We start from the raw sequence: 15,998 nt of genomic DNA on the forward strand, positions 1-15,998 counted from the left end.
GACACTCAGAGCCATTATTGAGGAGGATAGACACCATGGCAGGAGGATATATTATAGCTTTGTGGATTTCCGCAAAGCCTTTGATACAGTGCCACGAGCCAGACTCATACGCAGATTGCAGGACATGGGGGTGCCCACAGAGCTAATCTGGGGGATCTTAGCTTTATACAGCACAGTGGTAGGACAGGTACGCACTACTCAGGGCATGTCCGACATGGTTCACTCCACCATTGGGGTGAAGCAGGGTTGTCCCCTATCTCCGACTCTCTTTGGGATATATGTAGATGAGTTTTCAGATTATGTACATACAGAGGGTGATAGAGGTGCCCAGCTTGCAGGGACATGGATTCCGTTGCTATTATATGCTGATGATATTGTGCTGATCTCCGATTCTCCAGAGGGGATGCAGTGTCATTTGGATGCATTGCATGGATTTGCACGGGACAGTGGATTGTCTTTGAACCTTGGTAAGACCAAGGTAATTGTGTTTAACACCACGGCACAGTGGGTAAGGAGGTCCGCCGCGACTTTTACATATGGTCGAGAGACTGTGGAGTATGCAAATACATACACTTATCTTGGGGCGGTTTTTAGTGGTCCAGTATTTTCCCTGAGGCGTTCAGCAGATACGTGCGTGACCAGAGCCGATGCAGCATTGGGGAGACTTGAGAGGATATGTTCGCAGGTTCAGTTCCACGAACCTCGGACAAAGCTTTGGCTCTTTGACACTTTGGTCACTTCGGCCATGCTGTACGGAGTGGAGATATGGGGCCCCTCAGTTGATCACCATAGCAAAGCTGGCAGTACTGATGGATGGAGATGTATGGAGAAGCCCTTGGTGTCTATGATTTTTCAGATGATTAGGGCCAAGGCCTCAGTACCACATGACATTGTTAGGACGGAGCTCGCTGCTCCTCCATTGGTAGTGGAGGCACTCACTCGATCAGTTTCATTTATGCATAGCACTTGGGCTCTCCCTAGAGACAGATATGCTCGATTAGCACTAGAATCTTCGTGACAGCTGGCATTGCAGGGAGATAGATCATGTTGGTATGCAGAGATGGCATCTTGGTTTCAGTTACATGGCTTTAGTGATGGGCAACTATTAAGACTGAAGAGCACGGAGAGGACAGTGCTGATGAATACCACAGCTTTCATACATTTTACTCTACTCTTAAACCCTTCTGTTTCAGCATTCACCACAGAGCTAAACCACGGCGAGGAGCAAATACTCTCGGTGCTGATGAATACCACAGCTTGCATACATTCCAACCTACCCTTAAACCCTTCTATTTCATCATTCACCACAGAGCAAAACCACAAGGGATATGCCAGTATAGACTTTCCGACTGTCAAACCCTCTGTCTGCACCCGGAGTGAGAGACACTTAGCGTTCGTCGTATAGATGCGTGGCAGTAAGTATCTCTAGATACCTGATACCTGCAAGTGGCACCAGGGATGGGTGGCGGTGAGAGGACATGGTAAACACCTCTCTAGAGAAGGGACATTGGATAAGGCCATTGCCATCTCTAAAGCGAGATGCCCACAACCACAAGGACCACACTTACAGCATCCTCACCATCAGCAGATACGAACCATCATCGCCACCATTGAAGGAGCAAAGCATGCAGGCTCAGTGGTCTCTCACTCTCGAGACACCCACTGATGGAGATACTATGTTTATCCGAGATTGTACTTACGTATATTTGGCTTCAATAATATAGATAGCGATACATAAGCCATTGCAACTTAATTCTTTCCTTTATTTGGTTATTTGCACGCGGATTTTTTTGCTATTGCAAGATATGAATACCATGACTCGTAATAAATCTCCTTACCAGTGAACTTCAATTCCATCCTTGGCAATGATGGATTTGCATGTTTCCCAGCTAAACCGAACCAGTGTCGGAAACCCAAAGATGTTATTTCGATGCTTTTGCATCCATTCTTTTGTTACAGGATCTATAAAAACACAAAGCAAGATCAGAAATGATCATAAAGAAGATAACACATTATGGTTGCAAAGCCATAGTCGCAATGAAGAAATACCTCCCGGATAGCCCGAACCAAACTCCCTAGATACCTCTGAACCCGTCTCTTCAATGATCCAGTCCTTCAATGCCTTATCTCTTGTTACCTGTGACAAATTAAAATGGGTCTATTCAAAACTCATCTAAATGAGCATCATGTGCATGCATTGAATCATTAACCACCTTGGCGACAATACTTGCTGCACTAACAATTGGAAAGAGACTGTCTGCCTTCTTGGAAACTTTGAATGTGACTCCAGGGAACCTCTTTGTGAGTTCTGCCTCATATTTCTCAGCATCACCAACAGTGTCCACAAACACCTGAATTAAGAAACGTTTGATGTTAACATAATCTGAACTCATCATATGACAATAAAATAACCTTTCTAGACCATAAAGGGCTTTAATGTGAAGCTAAGCTTGCTTCAAGGCGAGGAATGTGGAGCACGGCAGAAAGATGCTTCCATATCAAATGTCAACATGGGCCGCAATTCATTTTAATATTGTGTGATCATGAACGTAAAGGCAAGGTCCCCACCATACGAAGATGAGTACTGATTTCACATGTAAAAGTGCTTTTGAAGGATGAAACAAATTAACGCCTCAAGAGGAAAAGTGAACAACACAGCATAAACAGAAGATCAACTATCTTTGCCCCTCAATTCACAGCTTTACACTTTCAGTGCAAGTAAAGCCCGTATCACTCCAAAGACAGTGGTTCTGAAAAGAGTCATTGGGTTCAGCAATGACCACATTTCACTGTCTGTTTGCCTTCTGCCCCAACATTGGCAGAAAAAATCCCGTGAAGGGCCTTCACACTTAGGGGGTCAATAAAACTTGCATGGCAAACTCAACCCGTCCTTAATGGAATGGCATCCTATTGATGCTCTCTATTGAACTCCTTAAATATGAAGCATGATGGAATCTGTTTTGCTTTTGCCTGGTTTTAGGCATAAGGAAACATGTCAACCACCAAAATAAATTTATAAAGAACAGAGCATTTTTATCATAAATGCGCATTCAAAAGCGAAAAAGATGACACCAGAGATACGGACAAAGAAAAGAGTCCATATTGTCATTTATTGGAGGCCAAATGGACCTGTGGGATGGAACAATGTACAAGATGTCCACGTCTCTGTATATCATGGATAAAAAGATAAAGAGTCCTTAGCATCTCAAGGATAAGCAAAAAAGCCAGACTTTCCCGATCTCCAAATGCAGGATAAAATACACCAGTGGCAAAGGGATGGCTGCAATCTCCACAGTTGCTAATGAGAAGTGTCAAACCTTCTGCCTTCTCTCCTGGTATCTAGCTCTAATGGCATTACTCTTATCTTTCAAGTCAATAATGTTTTCTATGCCAGCTCAAACCCTAATGGCTCTGAGCCACCTTGCATTCAGCTGTTGTAGCCCATCCATAGTAAGTTTCATCATGGGGACTGCAAACAAGGCTACATGGCACAATTGATTGAGGGCCTCCTTGAAGTATACAAGATGCACATGGTATTTACAACATCAAGTGTTGTGGTCCTTCAACTTGCATATGAATTATGGCTTTGAACCCTCAAAACACCTGAGGGAAATGCTTATGTACGAATGAGCTTCCCAAGACCACATATAGAAGTCTATCTCTATGAAACAAAAGAGACATTTAGAAACACTATCAAGCATTATAAATAACTTTAAGGCAATCTATAACATTGTTAAGAATCATGATGCACTTAGAAGCACTAAAGCACTAAGAATCATTTAGAACCACTTGCGGTTGGCTCTTCCACCATACTCACATGGTGCCCCTTCGCCTTCCCTTAATGGCACAATCTCTCAGAAGCACCAGAGGTGATAAGAGCTAGCCAGGGTTGGAAAAAGCAAACCTAGGCTAGAACAACCCAAAAGTGATGGTTTGCAAGAGAGAGAGTATGGCACAGACTTAACCTGTGAGGCATTCCTAGGGTTGCCTCCTATAACTACCCAAATTTAGCTGCCAAAGAAGACCGATGAGGGGAGTCCAGCTTCAAAGAGCACAACCCGTCGCATGTTCTACACTCCTTCAGGAGTGTCCTTCCTAGACATCCTTGGTCTACGCACTCTATCACTCTTCTGCTTGGATAAATCCTTTCGTTAAGAGGACACTATTTTTCCCTAACTTCATGACATGCAGATCATCATAAACGAAGGGATCTCTCTCTGCTGGTATAACCTGCAAATGTGACTTGCAGGGTAGGCTTGCTGCGCTACTTCATTACATGCCCATCATCTATAAATGAACGTTCCTCTGACTCTCTCCTGCTGGCATAATCTGCAGAATTGACTTGTGTGGTGAGCTTCCTTCCCTCCTAAACTCATTCTCCAGTCTATGCACTGAGACCCCAATTTATCCTCATAATGTGTGGTAGATACAGCTTGCTGCATAAGATAACACACTATAATGGAGAAAATTTTCAGATACATCGGAAGAGAATAGACAAGATCTAGCAATCACACAATCTCAACCCTTGTTCCTCTGCGTTAGTGTGGTTGTTTTGCGTTACCGATGATCCCTTACCCAAATGGAGAGATGTATGGATACTGCCTATATCTACATACTCAGATTCCATTTCTACAATAGTAGTTGCTTTCCATTGCATTAAAGGAATGCACGACAGGTTCAATGCATGATGTGACTCCAATCACTGGGGAGATTACTGCCATGGAAACTCTTCGAATGAAGCAGCTCCAGGCTGATTTGATGAAGAGACCTGATCCATTTCAATGTGGGCTGCTCATGGCCAGCAAAAGGGCGATAGGGCTGTTTTGCACAGGAGTGTGATATGATATATGGATGAATGCTGGCTGCAAAACTCAGATTTGCCAGCAAGAGAATGGCTGAGAATTGCAGATGGCAGAAAATGGGGCGGCAGAGGACATCTCTACAAGCCTGAGAGATAAAGTAAATTAGAGGGCGCAATGATTTCAAGAACATCCTATTCTCCTTGGCAGTGTTGTCGGAAGCCCACCGAACTGCACACTTGTCACACACCTTATACAAACCATTTAAATAGAGAAGATTCCAAACTGACAAAACCTATTATAATGGACTCGTCCCTACATGCAAGTCCTACGAGCACGCTCACAAAATTGCCGATAAAACAATGCGTAGGCACTGGCTCTAAAGAAGAAGTAGTGGCATGCCCATGTGGCACATAGCCATGTGCACATGACATCTTGTTATAGGCTTGGACACTCCAAGCGAGAAATTAATAGCAACACACGAACAAAACTGCAAAACCATTGAACTTGACTACAGAGAGAGAGGAGTTGACACGGCATGGCAAAGTTTCGAGCCTAGACGCACTCGCCCCAAAGTCTAGCGTCCCTTCTAGTATTTCTTTATTACTATGCTCACAAAGTACAACTCTCGAGGGTCCAACATTGGTCTCTTTCCTAGACTTTGCGTCCAGATGCTCTGCGGAAGAGTGGCCCAAAGGACTCTTTGAAACTTACAAGGGATGCCCAAAAGCAGAGCCCCCAAAGAATCAGATCAAAAGCACCATCACACAAAAGCATTTTCTCTCAAAAGCTCCACATAAAGCACGTCTTTCGAAAATCCGTACAGCTTGCCACATCAGCTTTGTCAACGCAAATCACAGAATTCCGTATGGCTTGCCACATCAGCAAGCTTTTCATCGATGTCTTAATCTACTAGATCTTGTTACTATCAGATTCGTATCCTTTCTTTTCACATATCAATCAAGCAAACCATTCAAGACAGTACATCCACATAGCATGCAATTCACAAAATCACACACTTAGTTCACACTGAACACTTGTGCTTCCATCATTCAATCTAGCCATCTCATTCCGTCAAGAACTCTTGATGCACCTAGATCACTGTGAAACCATCTCATCCTTCCGGAACTCTTGAGACGCTCACACTAGTATCCAATCAGATAGACATCTTGATGCTAGAATCTCGTTCACTCTCATTCACTTAGCCATGATCCATCACATCCATATCTCACTGATCTCTAACAAGTGTCTAGATGCACTCAATTCGTATCATTCATCAGACAAAATGTTGCAGACCTTTCATCTTTCTCTACATGTCTCTAACAATACACACATGAAAGAGCGCGTGTCTTCAATTCAATGAAGGAAATTTCCAATTCAATGTACATACATTCATAAAGTCACTTTGCAAAATATTGTCAGCCCGTCAATATCCCTAAAATCTCAAAGAGAAATTAGTGACTTTATTCAATCTAAGCAATCTATGACAAAGGAGTGGAGTGGCTCTCCCTCTTGTGCAGCCCACTACAGCACACCAGATTCAACCTGTTGATTCATCGGGTAGCTTTTGGCATAGACACAGCTAATATTCCAAAGCTTCAAGGTACAGCTCTCAATGAAGAGAATTTGCCATATTCTCCTCCTTCGTCCACTTTGCATAGCGGGTCAAAAAGTACCCTTGACCACATTATCCAGTGGACCTAGCTTACCTTTCTATTCTTTTCTTTCTTGTGTCCTGTGACCTATAGGTTGCCTTGCTAGCCTCCCCAATTCACTGGCACCTCAATCTGAATCGTCAAAATTCTCTGATGAACCATCAGTAAATTCCCTTGCTTCGATGGAATCCTCCGATGCACTATCATCTGGTTCCCTTTCTTGTCCGGAATCCTCTGATGAACTTGCATTGGGTTCCCTTGGTTCATCAGAACCCTCGGATGCACTATCATCCGATGCCCTTACTTCTCCACAATCCTCTGATAAACTTTCATCCGGTTCCCCTGGTTCTTTCTCTTCACTGGAAGACTCTTGCCCTGTTGAGGTGGACGCTAGCTTGTTTGTAGGATAAGCCAATGAGCTGACATGCATTCCAAAACCTTTCTTGGCATGTCCCATAAGTCTCTCCCTTACTTCTCCAAAATCCTCTGATAAACTTTCATCCGGTTCCCCTTGTTCTTTCTCTGCCATGTTGAGGTGGACGCTAGCTTGTCCGTAGGATAAGCCAATGAGCCGACATGCATTCCAAAACCTTGCTTGGCATGTCCCATAAGTCTATCCCTTACTTCTCCAGAATCCTCTGATAAACTTTCATCCGGTTCCCCTTATTCTTTCTGCCCTGTTGAGGTGGACGCTAGCCAATCAGCCGACATGCATTCCAAAACCTTGCTTGGCATGTCCCATAAGTCTCTCAATAGAGTCAGATTTCTCTTGCAGACAAATACCGTCGAATCTCTTCTAGCAAAAAACAGCAAAACTGCTCAATCTAGTTCTCAAAGTGACCCTCCAAAACAAGGACACTACAAAACAGGTATCCCAAAACCTCCGGCAATAGTCATACAACGTGTCTTTCTTAGTCATTCTCAGGTGATGCCAAGCCGTGATGCAATCTTCTTCATACTCTTCCGTTATCCACCATGTCTGTGCATTCCCTTTCAAGTAAGATACTGCCCTTTGCACCTTGGGGCGTTCCAAGAACCGACCTCCTAAGAAGCTGACGTGAAATTGCTCTATGAATTCAAGGGCTCGACGGGTGTCCTAGTAGCTTGAAAACGTGTCAAACCTCACTACTTGACCCTCATCCTTGACCTCCTTAGTCTTCTTGTCGTTTGTTCAATGTCACAAGATGACAAGCTCTCCTCCTCTGAACCGCTAGATGGCCTCCCACTCCTTCTAGACTTTTTTTAAAAATCTGTTTTTCTTGCTTTTCTGGCTTCTTTTGCCTTTTCTCATCCTCCTTGGAACTAGAGGACAACAAATTGTCGGAACTCTCTGAAAACGAAGAAAAATCTAGGTCATTGTTGAAACGAACACGCTTCTTGGATATGCTTACCACCTCGAAAGTCTACTTCCAGCCCAAATAACCGAGGAAATCCGTTGATTTCCTCTTCTTCCAGCAATGCTTTAAGCCTTTCATTGACTGGTTCATCTCCTTTTCAAGAGCTTTGTCAAACTCTTACTGCAAGTACACTTTCCGCTTTTCTGCACTTGGCTTTGCTTTCTTTTTCATTACCATCTTGAGAGGAGAATCAACGGCCTCTCGCCATCTAGAGTGAATCTCATCAAGCAGGTAACTCTTAAGATGGTTCACATATTTCGGATCTTTGGAATACTTGATTGATCGATTCACACACGTGTCAACATGCAATTGATATTTGTACTCTGCTCTGTCAAGATTTCCCGCCAAAAATTTGTCAAAATGAGTTTCATCTTTTTTTCGTCTCCTTTTCAAGAGCTTTATCAACTCTTTTTGCGAGTACAGTTCTGCTTTTCTGCACTCGGCTATGCTTTCTTTTTCATTACCATCTTGAGAGCAAAATCAACGACCTCTCACCATCTAGAGTGTATCTTATCAAGCGGGTATTTCTTAAGATGGTTCACTTATTTCGGATCTTTGGAGTACTTGATCAATCGATTCACACACGTGGCAATTGATATTTCTACCCGCTCTGTCAAATTCCGCGCCAAAAATTTGCCAAAATCTTCGTTGGTTTCATCGGTTCCGCTTGGGTTTCGTCTTTTCTTCATCTCCCCTATGACCCACAGTTATAGGGGTGTTCTCTCCGTCAAATTCTCCACGAGAACCCATGTGTGTTGCAGAAGGGATCAAATCCTCCAAAGAAGAAGACATTCTAAGCTTTGATACCGTTGTTACAAGCTTGGACACTCCAAGCAAGAAATCAATAGTAACACACGAACAGAGACTGCAAAATCACTGAACTTGACGAGAGAGAGAGAGAGAGAGAGAGAGAGAGAGAGAGAGAGGAGTCAATACGGCACGCAAAGTTCTAAGTCTAGATGCATTGGCCCCAAAGATTGGCGCCCCTTTCGGTATTTCTTTATTATTATGCTCACAAAGAAGGTTGGCTAGATGGGTTCTCCTGATGCAGAAATTTGATTACTCAGTAGTCCACAAACCAGGTCAAGAACAGGTTATAGCTGACTATTTGAGCAAGTTAGCTAAAAAGGAATCTCTTATTCAGAAGAAAGGTTGGATCAGTCCGTACGTGCTGATCCAACTTGTACAGCACATCTGTACTGATCCGTATTGTACATAGACTGATCGTACTGTACATTTTTTTTTTCTTTTTGCGGCCTCATGGCAGAAACCAAGGTCTAGACATTTTCATATATTTCAGTATGGTGTTTTTATTTAGGTATGCTCTATTAGGAGCTATTTTGGCTTGACATTTGTCACGATTGTGGGTCACTCCTTTTTAGGAGTTGTGGGCTACTTGAAGCAATGTTATGTTCACACTTCTGACTCTTTATTATGTAGTATGTACACTTTCATTGTTCATTGTTAGCAAGTACTTTCATCGATGAATGCTTGAAGGTTTTTCATTGTTCTTTTGTCACCAAATACAAATGTTTAATGTATGTTTTACACGATCGTTACTTGTTACTTGGCTAGTGAATCTCCAGTTGATAATGTGTAGTAATGTGTCCCCAAGTAGTTTGCATGATATACATTTTCTTAATCTCTAATGAGGAATGGATTTTTTTGAAAAATGTTCTCTCATTTACTGGTTTTTTACAAAGGTACGTATTTTTACGTACATAAAAAATTTATCCATACGGAAGGATGTACAGTATGTACAGATACATACCGTACATTACGTATGGTACCACCTTGTTTAGGAGATTGATGAATTGCCTGATGCAGGACTGTTTCCAATACAATTGGTAAATAACAAAGATTCGTGGTATGAGGACATGCTCTATTTTAAGCTTGAAGGTGTTCTTCCAAAGCAAATGTCAATGGTTCAAAGAAGAAAGATGACATGGAGAAGTAGATCTTTCACAGTTAACATGGGAGTCCTCTACAAGAGGGGAATTGATCAGATATACCTTCATAAGTTCAGAATAGTCTGAACTCACGAATTATAAGAGGGAATAAAGCACTCATAAAACTATAAAAGCAAGGGACACACGAAAAGAAGAGAAAAACAAAAACAAACAAACAAACAAACTAAATCACTTTGTTTGCTTCGAAACAAAACATTATTAACTTAAAAATGTTTTTAGAAAAGGCATGTGTAAAATAAGTTGACGCAACTTACTTGGCTTAAAACAAGTACTCAACTTTAAGCAAAAAAAGGATAAGACATCTTAAAAACTTAATCCTAAAAATCAAACTTCACACAACAACTTATAACGGAACACATTCTTAAGTCCTCAGGTAAGCTAAATATGAAATCGAAAAATGAATACTACTACAAACCTACGAAGAGCAAAGAACCAAACTTAACAATATGTGATCTCAACTTCATTGCTTGTCCAAACATACTCAGCCATGATAAAGGCTAGCAATTGTCGAGCTATAGTGAAAATACTAGAAGCGCTAAAGATCAAAACAACAACATAAGGTGTTATTAAGTCAAACAATAGGTGGGCTTTTTAACTCCCCACTTCTATTGAATTTACTACTGATTATCTTGAACATTCCAAAGGAAGAAACACTAAAAATAAACTTACTACGATGCAAAAATGAATGAACTTTTTTCATGATTCTTTTGAATGAGTATCCTTTTTCAACTAGTAAAGAAATAAGATGGCAAGATTGAACAACAAAAGTAGATTTACTAGAACAAAGACGAGAAAATCTAAATAGTTGAGAGCAAATGACACCGTACTTAGCTAAAAGAGAAATGTTCGAAGAAATGTGAGGCATGCAGATGATTTTTAGATTGGCATATTCTGGTTCAAGGCCCTTATCATAGATATCTACTTCTAATCCCAAGGCAGTCTGAAAAATCTTAAGGTATAAAAAGGCACAACAATCACTATTTGTGGTACAGTTAAGTTCACAAAACTCCTTGGGATAAATTCCTCCGCCTACAGACATCGAATTCAAGTACATAAAATCTTGAAAAGAAGGAACGTCAGGGACAAAAAGATCATCTACAAAGCGTCTTACATTGCATAACTTGTGCAAAAATATTGGGCAAGTGTTAGCAAGGACAAGACGCTCCATAAAATCAAACTCATAAGTAAAAAGATAGAAATTAGCAAGAAAAACAGCACAATTGGTGCCCATAGGGATACCAATTGTTTGCTTGAAAGGAGAGTCGCCGATGGTTATATATAAATTGTCCAAAAGAAATCTAACCAAGATATGATGTCAATGTCATCTACAATCCTGGTGAATCTCTTTCTTCCTTTGTCTACATCTACATTCTTATTTTTCAGCCATAAGAAGTCAAAGTTCAAGGCTTACTTTTCTACTAGCAATGCCTTGTACCTATCCTTCTCAAGCTTGTACGCAAAAACTTTTGAAATAAGAGACTTGACTCTAAATTTAAGGTCCTCCAAATTTAGCTTCGTGTATAGCGTTGTAAAGTCAAAAGTTTGGAGACATAAAGGAGAAGATTTCTCCTTAAGGCTTCTTGAAGAGTTCAAAAACTTTAAAACAGGAATCACACCTACTAAATCATTTAAAATCCAACTTGAATCGGTAGGTACGTCTGCTTCCTTAAGCATATTATTCCACAATTCATTTACGCTAGGTAAAATGGCTTTGAAACAATAACTAAGCCATTTTGAAACCTCGGTCAAAGAGGTGTTACAAGAAGCAGCTATAAATCTAGGCTTTATAGGGTTCTTGTGGAACTTCCAAACGGTATATAAAAAAGGTAATTTAGGCTGGCACTTGAAACCAAAAGACTTACAAAAGTCTTGATGTTTCAAGATAACCTCTTGCATTAAAAGATCACAATCACTGTAAGTCTAAGAGTTTACTTCACCTAACAAGCATTCTAAATAGAACTTTTTGCACGTAACAACAAAGTTATTAGAGCACTTATCTACATAAGAGATTACAAAATCACGATGAAATTTCCTAAGAGCATCACGATCAGAAGAAGATAAGCTGTTCCTTCCTGAAGGAACGTTCCGAGAGCAAGATGCTAATTTCAAAGAAGCTTTCTTGAGGATTGCAGACTTCCAATGGGTAAAAATACCTTGAACTCCTAAAGACTCCTCAAACTTTACTACGAAACTAGAAATTCCTTTTTCTATGGCTTTGAGAAGACTTTTTTCCCTAAAGGTTTCAACTTGGAAGGAAAGTCTTCTTTACGTAAAAATAAGACAATTTACCATAAGAAACCTATGCTTTGGCGAAGGCATCCCAAACCCGAGTTAGTTCTCCCGTCAAGTCAGTTTAAAAGAACTTGGATTCCTAAAGGTTCTCGTTCAGATCCGCCTTCTATCCCTGAAATCAATCCAATTGTTTTGCACAACACTATTTCTAGTAGAGTACAAGGTCTCCCTAGGGCTTCAATCTCTAGAATTGAGAGTGATGACCCTTCTAACCATAGAATTTTTGCTTATAGAGATTTCAAACGGAGATTGATTTACCTATCTAGAGCCATGGATTTGGGTTCTTTTTCTTATAAAATATTTGAAAGGTATAATATAAGGATCCTATTTAACCTCTTGTATACCCTTGAGAACTACTCTTATGAAGATTTGGAGCTAAGAGAGTCTCATAGTACTCAACTTCGAGTACTGTTAGGCAAATTTCTGAAGTCCAAATGTCCTAGTCTGAAAAATCCCTTGGTTGGAAAGAAAGATTTGTTGATAACTATCTTTACCTCAAAAGATGTATTCAACATTTTGAACAGAAAGCAATATTGACTAAGGTCCATTCAAGGAGTGCAAGTGGTCACTTTTCAGGTGACATTACAGCAAAGAAAGTTCTTCAAACAGGTTTATGGTGGCCTTCAGTTTTTAAGGATGCTCATCAACATGTGAAGACTTGTTTGACTTGTCAGAGAGATGATAGACCACTAGATGTAGACAAGATGCCTTTACAACCAATTCTTCCACTTGAGCCTTTTCAAAAGGGGGATCTAGAGTTTGTGGGACCTGTCAAACCAATTGCAAAATTCACAAGAAACCAATACATTTTGCAATTGACTATTGCACTAGATAGGTGGAAGCACAAGCAATGAAGGATCATCACAGAGGGCTTCATAGTATCGAAGGAGGCTACATCAGAGGATCCGGATCACCCTAGCTCGAAATGCGAGACGCCCAGACAGAGTACTAACTATGGACGATATGACAAGATTCGTCACCGACCGATGAGGGATTTCCTCTTACCTCCCCCCCTCCCGATCCGCCTACCATTTTTATATCACCCATTGTACCATTGTATTAGCTCTCATTTCTTAAACCCCCCCCCCCCCCCTCCTTTTTTTTAAAGTTGTACTCGGACATTGTACTAGATTCACCACTTGTAACTTTTTTGGTCTCATAGGTCACTTTGGCCTTCTGTAGACGTTAATATATCATTTCATCTCTCTCTCTCTCTCTCTCTCTCTCTCTCTCTCTCTCTCTCTCTCTCTCTCTCTCTCTCTCTCTCTCTCTCTCTCTCTCTCTCAGGAGCAGTCATCATTGCAGAGCTCGGCCCACACTCATTCGACCACTACCGGCACTCTCATCGACCAAGCATTGGAGCTACGGAGATCCAAACGGCCACGATTGAGGAGAGGGGCTACACAGCATCGATGGAGACTACAGCAAAGGATTTAAGCCATACTCTTTCATCGTCGAGAGTGCACATGAAGATGGATCTCTACTCCCCTCCCATATTGTCTTCACATTGTATTGCTTAGTTTAGGATCATGCAGTATTTATATTTTGTTATCCTAGTTTAATTATTTTGTTAATCTGACTTTGTATCAGATACACCGCATTGTAACTTCCTAGTCTCATAGGTCACTTTGGCCTTTTGAAGACGCTAATATAACATTTCACTTCTCTCTCTCTCTCTCTCTCTCTCTCTCTCTCTCTCTCTCTCTCTCTCTCTCTCTGGGCAAAGAGACAGGGCACTCTCTCTTCCTCTCTCTCTCTCTCTGGGCAAAGAGACAAGGAATACGGGCTTTAGGACAGGCTGGCTTCAGGAAGGGACTCTCTACTCTTGATCATATACTGACGCTCAGAGCTATCATTGAGGAGGGTAGAGCGCACAGCAGGAGGATCTACTGTAGCTTTGTGGATTTCCGCAAAGCCTTTGACACGGTCCCTAGATCCAGGTTGATGCACAGATTACATGAGCTGGGTGTGCCCACAGAGCTGATTTGGGGGATTATGGCCCTGTACAAGACAGTAGTGGGACAGGTACGCACTCCAGAGGGTATGTCTGATCTAGTTCACTCCACCATTGGGGTGAAACAAGGATGCTCACTCTCCTCTACTCTCTTTGGGATGTACATTGATGAGGCTTCAGACTACATAGAGAGGGACGGTGGAAACGGAGCACAGTTGGCGGGCACATGGATTTCCTTGCTGTTATATGCGGATGATATTGTCTTGATCTCTGATTCTCCAGAGGAGATGCAGCGTCATCTGGATGCTTCACATAATTTTGCTCACAATAGTGGTATGTCTATAAACCTTAGCAAGACTAAGGTTATGGTGTTTAACACCACACCACAGTGGGTCAGACGGTCAGCTCCTGCATTTACTTATGGCCATCAGCCAGTGGAGTATACAGATGCATACACATACCTGGGGGTGGTCTTTAGCGGCCCAGGGTTTTCTTTGAGGAGAGCAGCAAAGATGAGACTGACAAGAGCACATACAGCTTTGGGGAGATTAGAGAGGATGTGTTCAAAGATCCAATTTCAAGAACCTCGTACAAAGTTTTGGCTCTTCGATACCTTAGTGACCTCAGCCATGCTATATGGAGTTCAGATATGGGGCCCTTCTGTGGCTCATAGCAGTCGCCCTAGTAGTACTGATGGGTGGAGATGCATGGAGAGGCCTCTGGTTTCCATGATTTCGCGGATGATTAGAGCCAAAGCCTCAGTACCACATGAGATTATCCTGGTGGTAGAGGCACTAACTAGATCAGTCTCCTTTTTACATAGCATCTGGGAGCTCCCCAGAGACAGGTATGCACGTTTAGCACTAGAGTCTTCTCGGGAACTAGCTTCACAGGGAGATACAGCATGTTGGTATGCATAGATGACCTCTTGGTTCCAGATTCATGGTTTTAGCATAGACAGGCTACCACCCTTCCAGTATTCGCTGGATGCACCCTCCTTGTCCCTTACTCGGACAGAGGTTAGCAGACTCATCAGACAGGATGTGACTCAGCTGGATACCAGGAGGACTTGGATAGAGCCGACCCATGAGCTAGGCACGAAGATGTCTTTCTACACGGAGCATCTTCTCCAGCTCACAGAGGACGGTTTTGTGACTAGACCTAGCTACATGGACACACACCTGTCATATGGCTTACGATGTGCCATTGGTCAGATACGCACATCTTCTCATCAGCTGGAGATTGAGGTGGGTAGATTTAGCAGAGTACCAACAGAGGCCAAGATATGTCAGTTATGCCATTTGGAGCCAGAGACAGAGCTGCACTATATATGCCATTGCCCAGTTTACTATGAGATACGAGGCAGTTTTAATTGCCTCTTTAGGGATGGTTTTGGGCCACTATCTCAAGTTATGAGGTACCAGGATCAGAGATGCCTTGGGCTATTCTTGCTAGAGCTGCGCAGACACAGAGAGAGCCTCTTGAGGAGATCAGATAGGGGGAGACAGTCCCAGAGGGAGATCACTGATTTCTTTCGTGTGGAGACGCGCCAGTCAGAGGAGCAGAATCCAGGGCAGCCTCCAGGACCTACCTGCACTAGAGGTATACTGATTGACAAGGCCATGGAGCTTGGGAGATCTAGACGCCCGCGATTGCGAGGATCATCACTGCATCGACGAAGGATTCATCAGAGGATAAGGATCATTCTAGCACGATATGGGAGACTCCCAGCCAGAGTGCTTACTATGGAGGACATTGATGAGATTCGCCAACGGCCGATGCTGGACATCTTGGGACCTTGATGTGCAGATGCTCCCTCACCCTCAGTTTCTCCATGTGCATGAGTTTGTATCATTGGATTATTGTACTGGCTAGAGAGTCTCTAGTCAATGCCCCCCCCCCCCCCCCCCCCCCCCCCCCCCCCCCCCCCC

At 42.4% G+C, this 15,998-nt stretch overlaps 2 protein-coding genes across 2 annotated transcripts in view; one reads left to right on the forward strand and one right to left on the reverse strand.

Annotated features, from left to right (window-relative positions):
* The window catches only part of LOC147437621 (Polynucleotidyl transferase, ribonuclease H-like superfamily protein), a 37,861-nt gene that overhangs the window by 2,496 nt on the left and 19,367 nt on the right, over positions 1-15,998 (reverse strand). Inside the window, exons 5-7 of the mRNA XM_086485976.1 lie at positions 2,214-2,351; positions 2,050-2,137; positions 1,839-1,962 (exon numbers count right to left, since the gene is read on the reverse strand). Of these exons, the coding sequence (XP_086342102.1) occupies positions 1,839-1,962; positions 2,050-2,137; positions 2,214-2,351 (350 nt within the window). The remainder of the gene's footprint in view (positions 1-1,838; positions 1,963-2,049; positions 2,138-2,213; positions 2,352-15,998) is intronic.
* Positions 14,109-15,869, forward strand: LOC147437622 (uncharacterized). Its single transcript, XM_086485900.1, has 2 exons — positions 14,109-14,742; positions 15,163-15,869. The coding sequence occupies exons 1-2, from the start codon at positions 14,109-14,111 to the stop codon at positions 15,867-15,869; spliced, it is 1,341 nt and encodes a 446-aa protein (XP_086342026.1).

Source organism: Adiantum capillus-veneris, chromosome 17, assembly GCF_014529385.1.
Source record: "Adiantum capillus-veneris isolate H3 chromosome 17, ASM1452938v2, whole genome shotgun sequence".
NCBI classification, from domain to species: Eukaryota; Viridiplantae; Streptophyta; class Polypodiopsida; order Polypodiales; family Pteridaceae; genus Adiantum; species Adiantum capillus-veneris.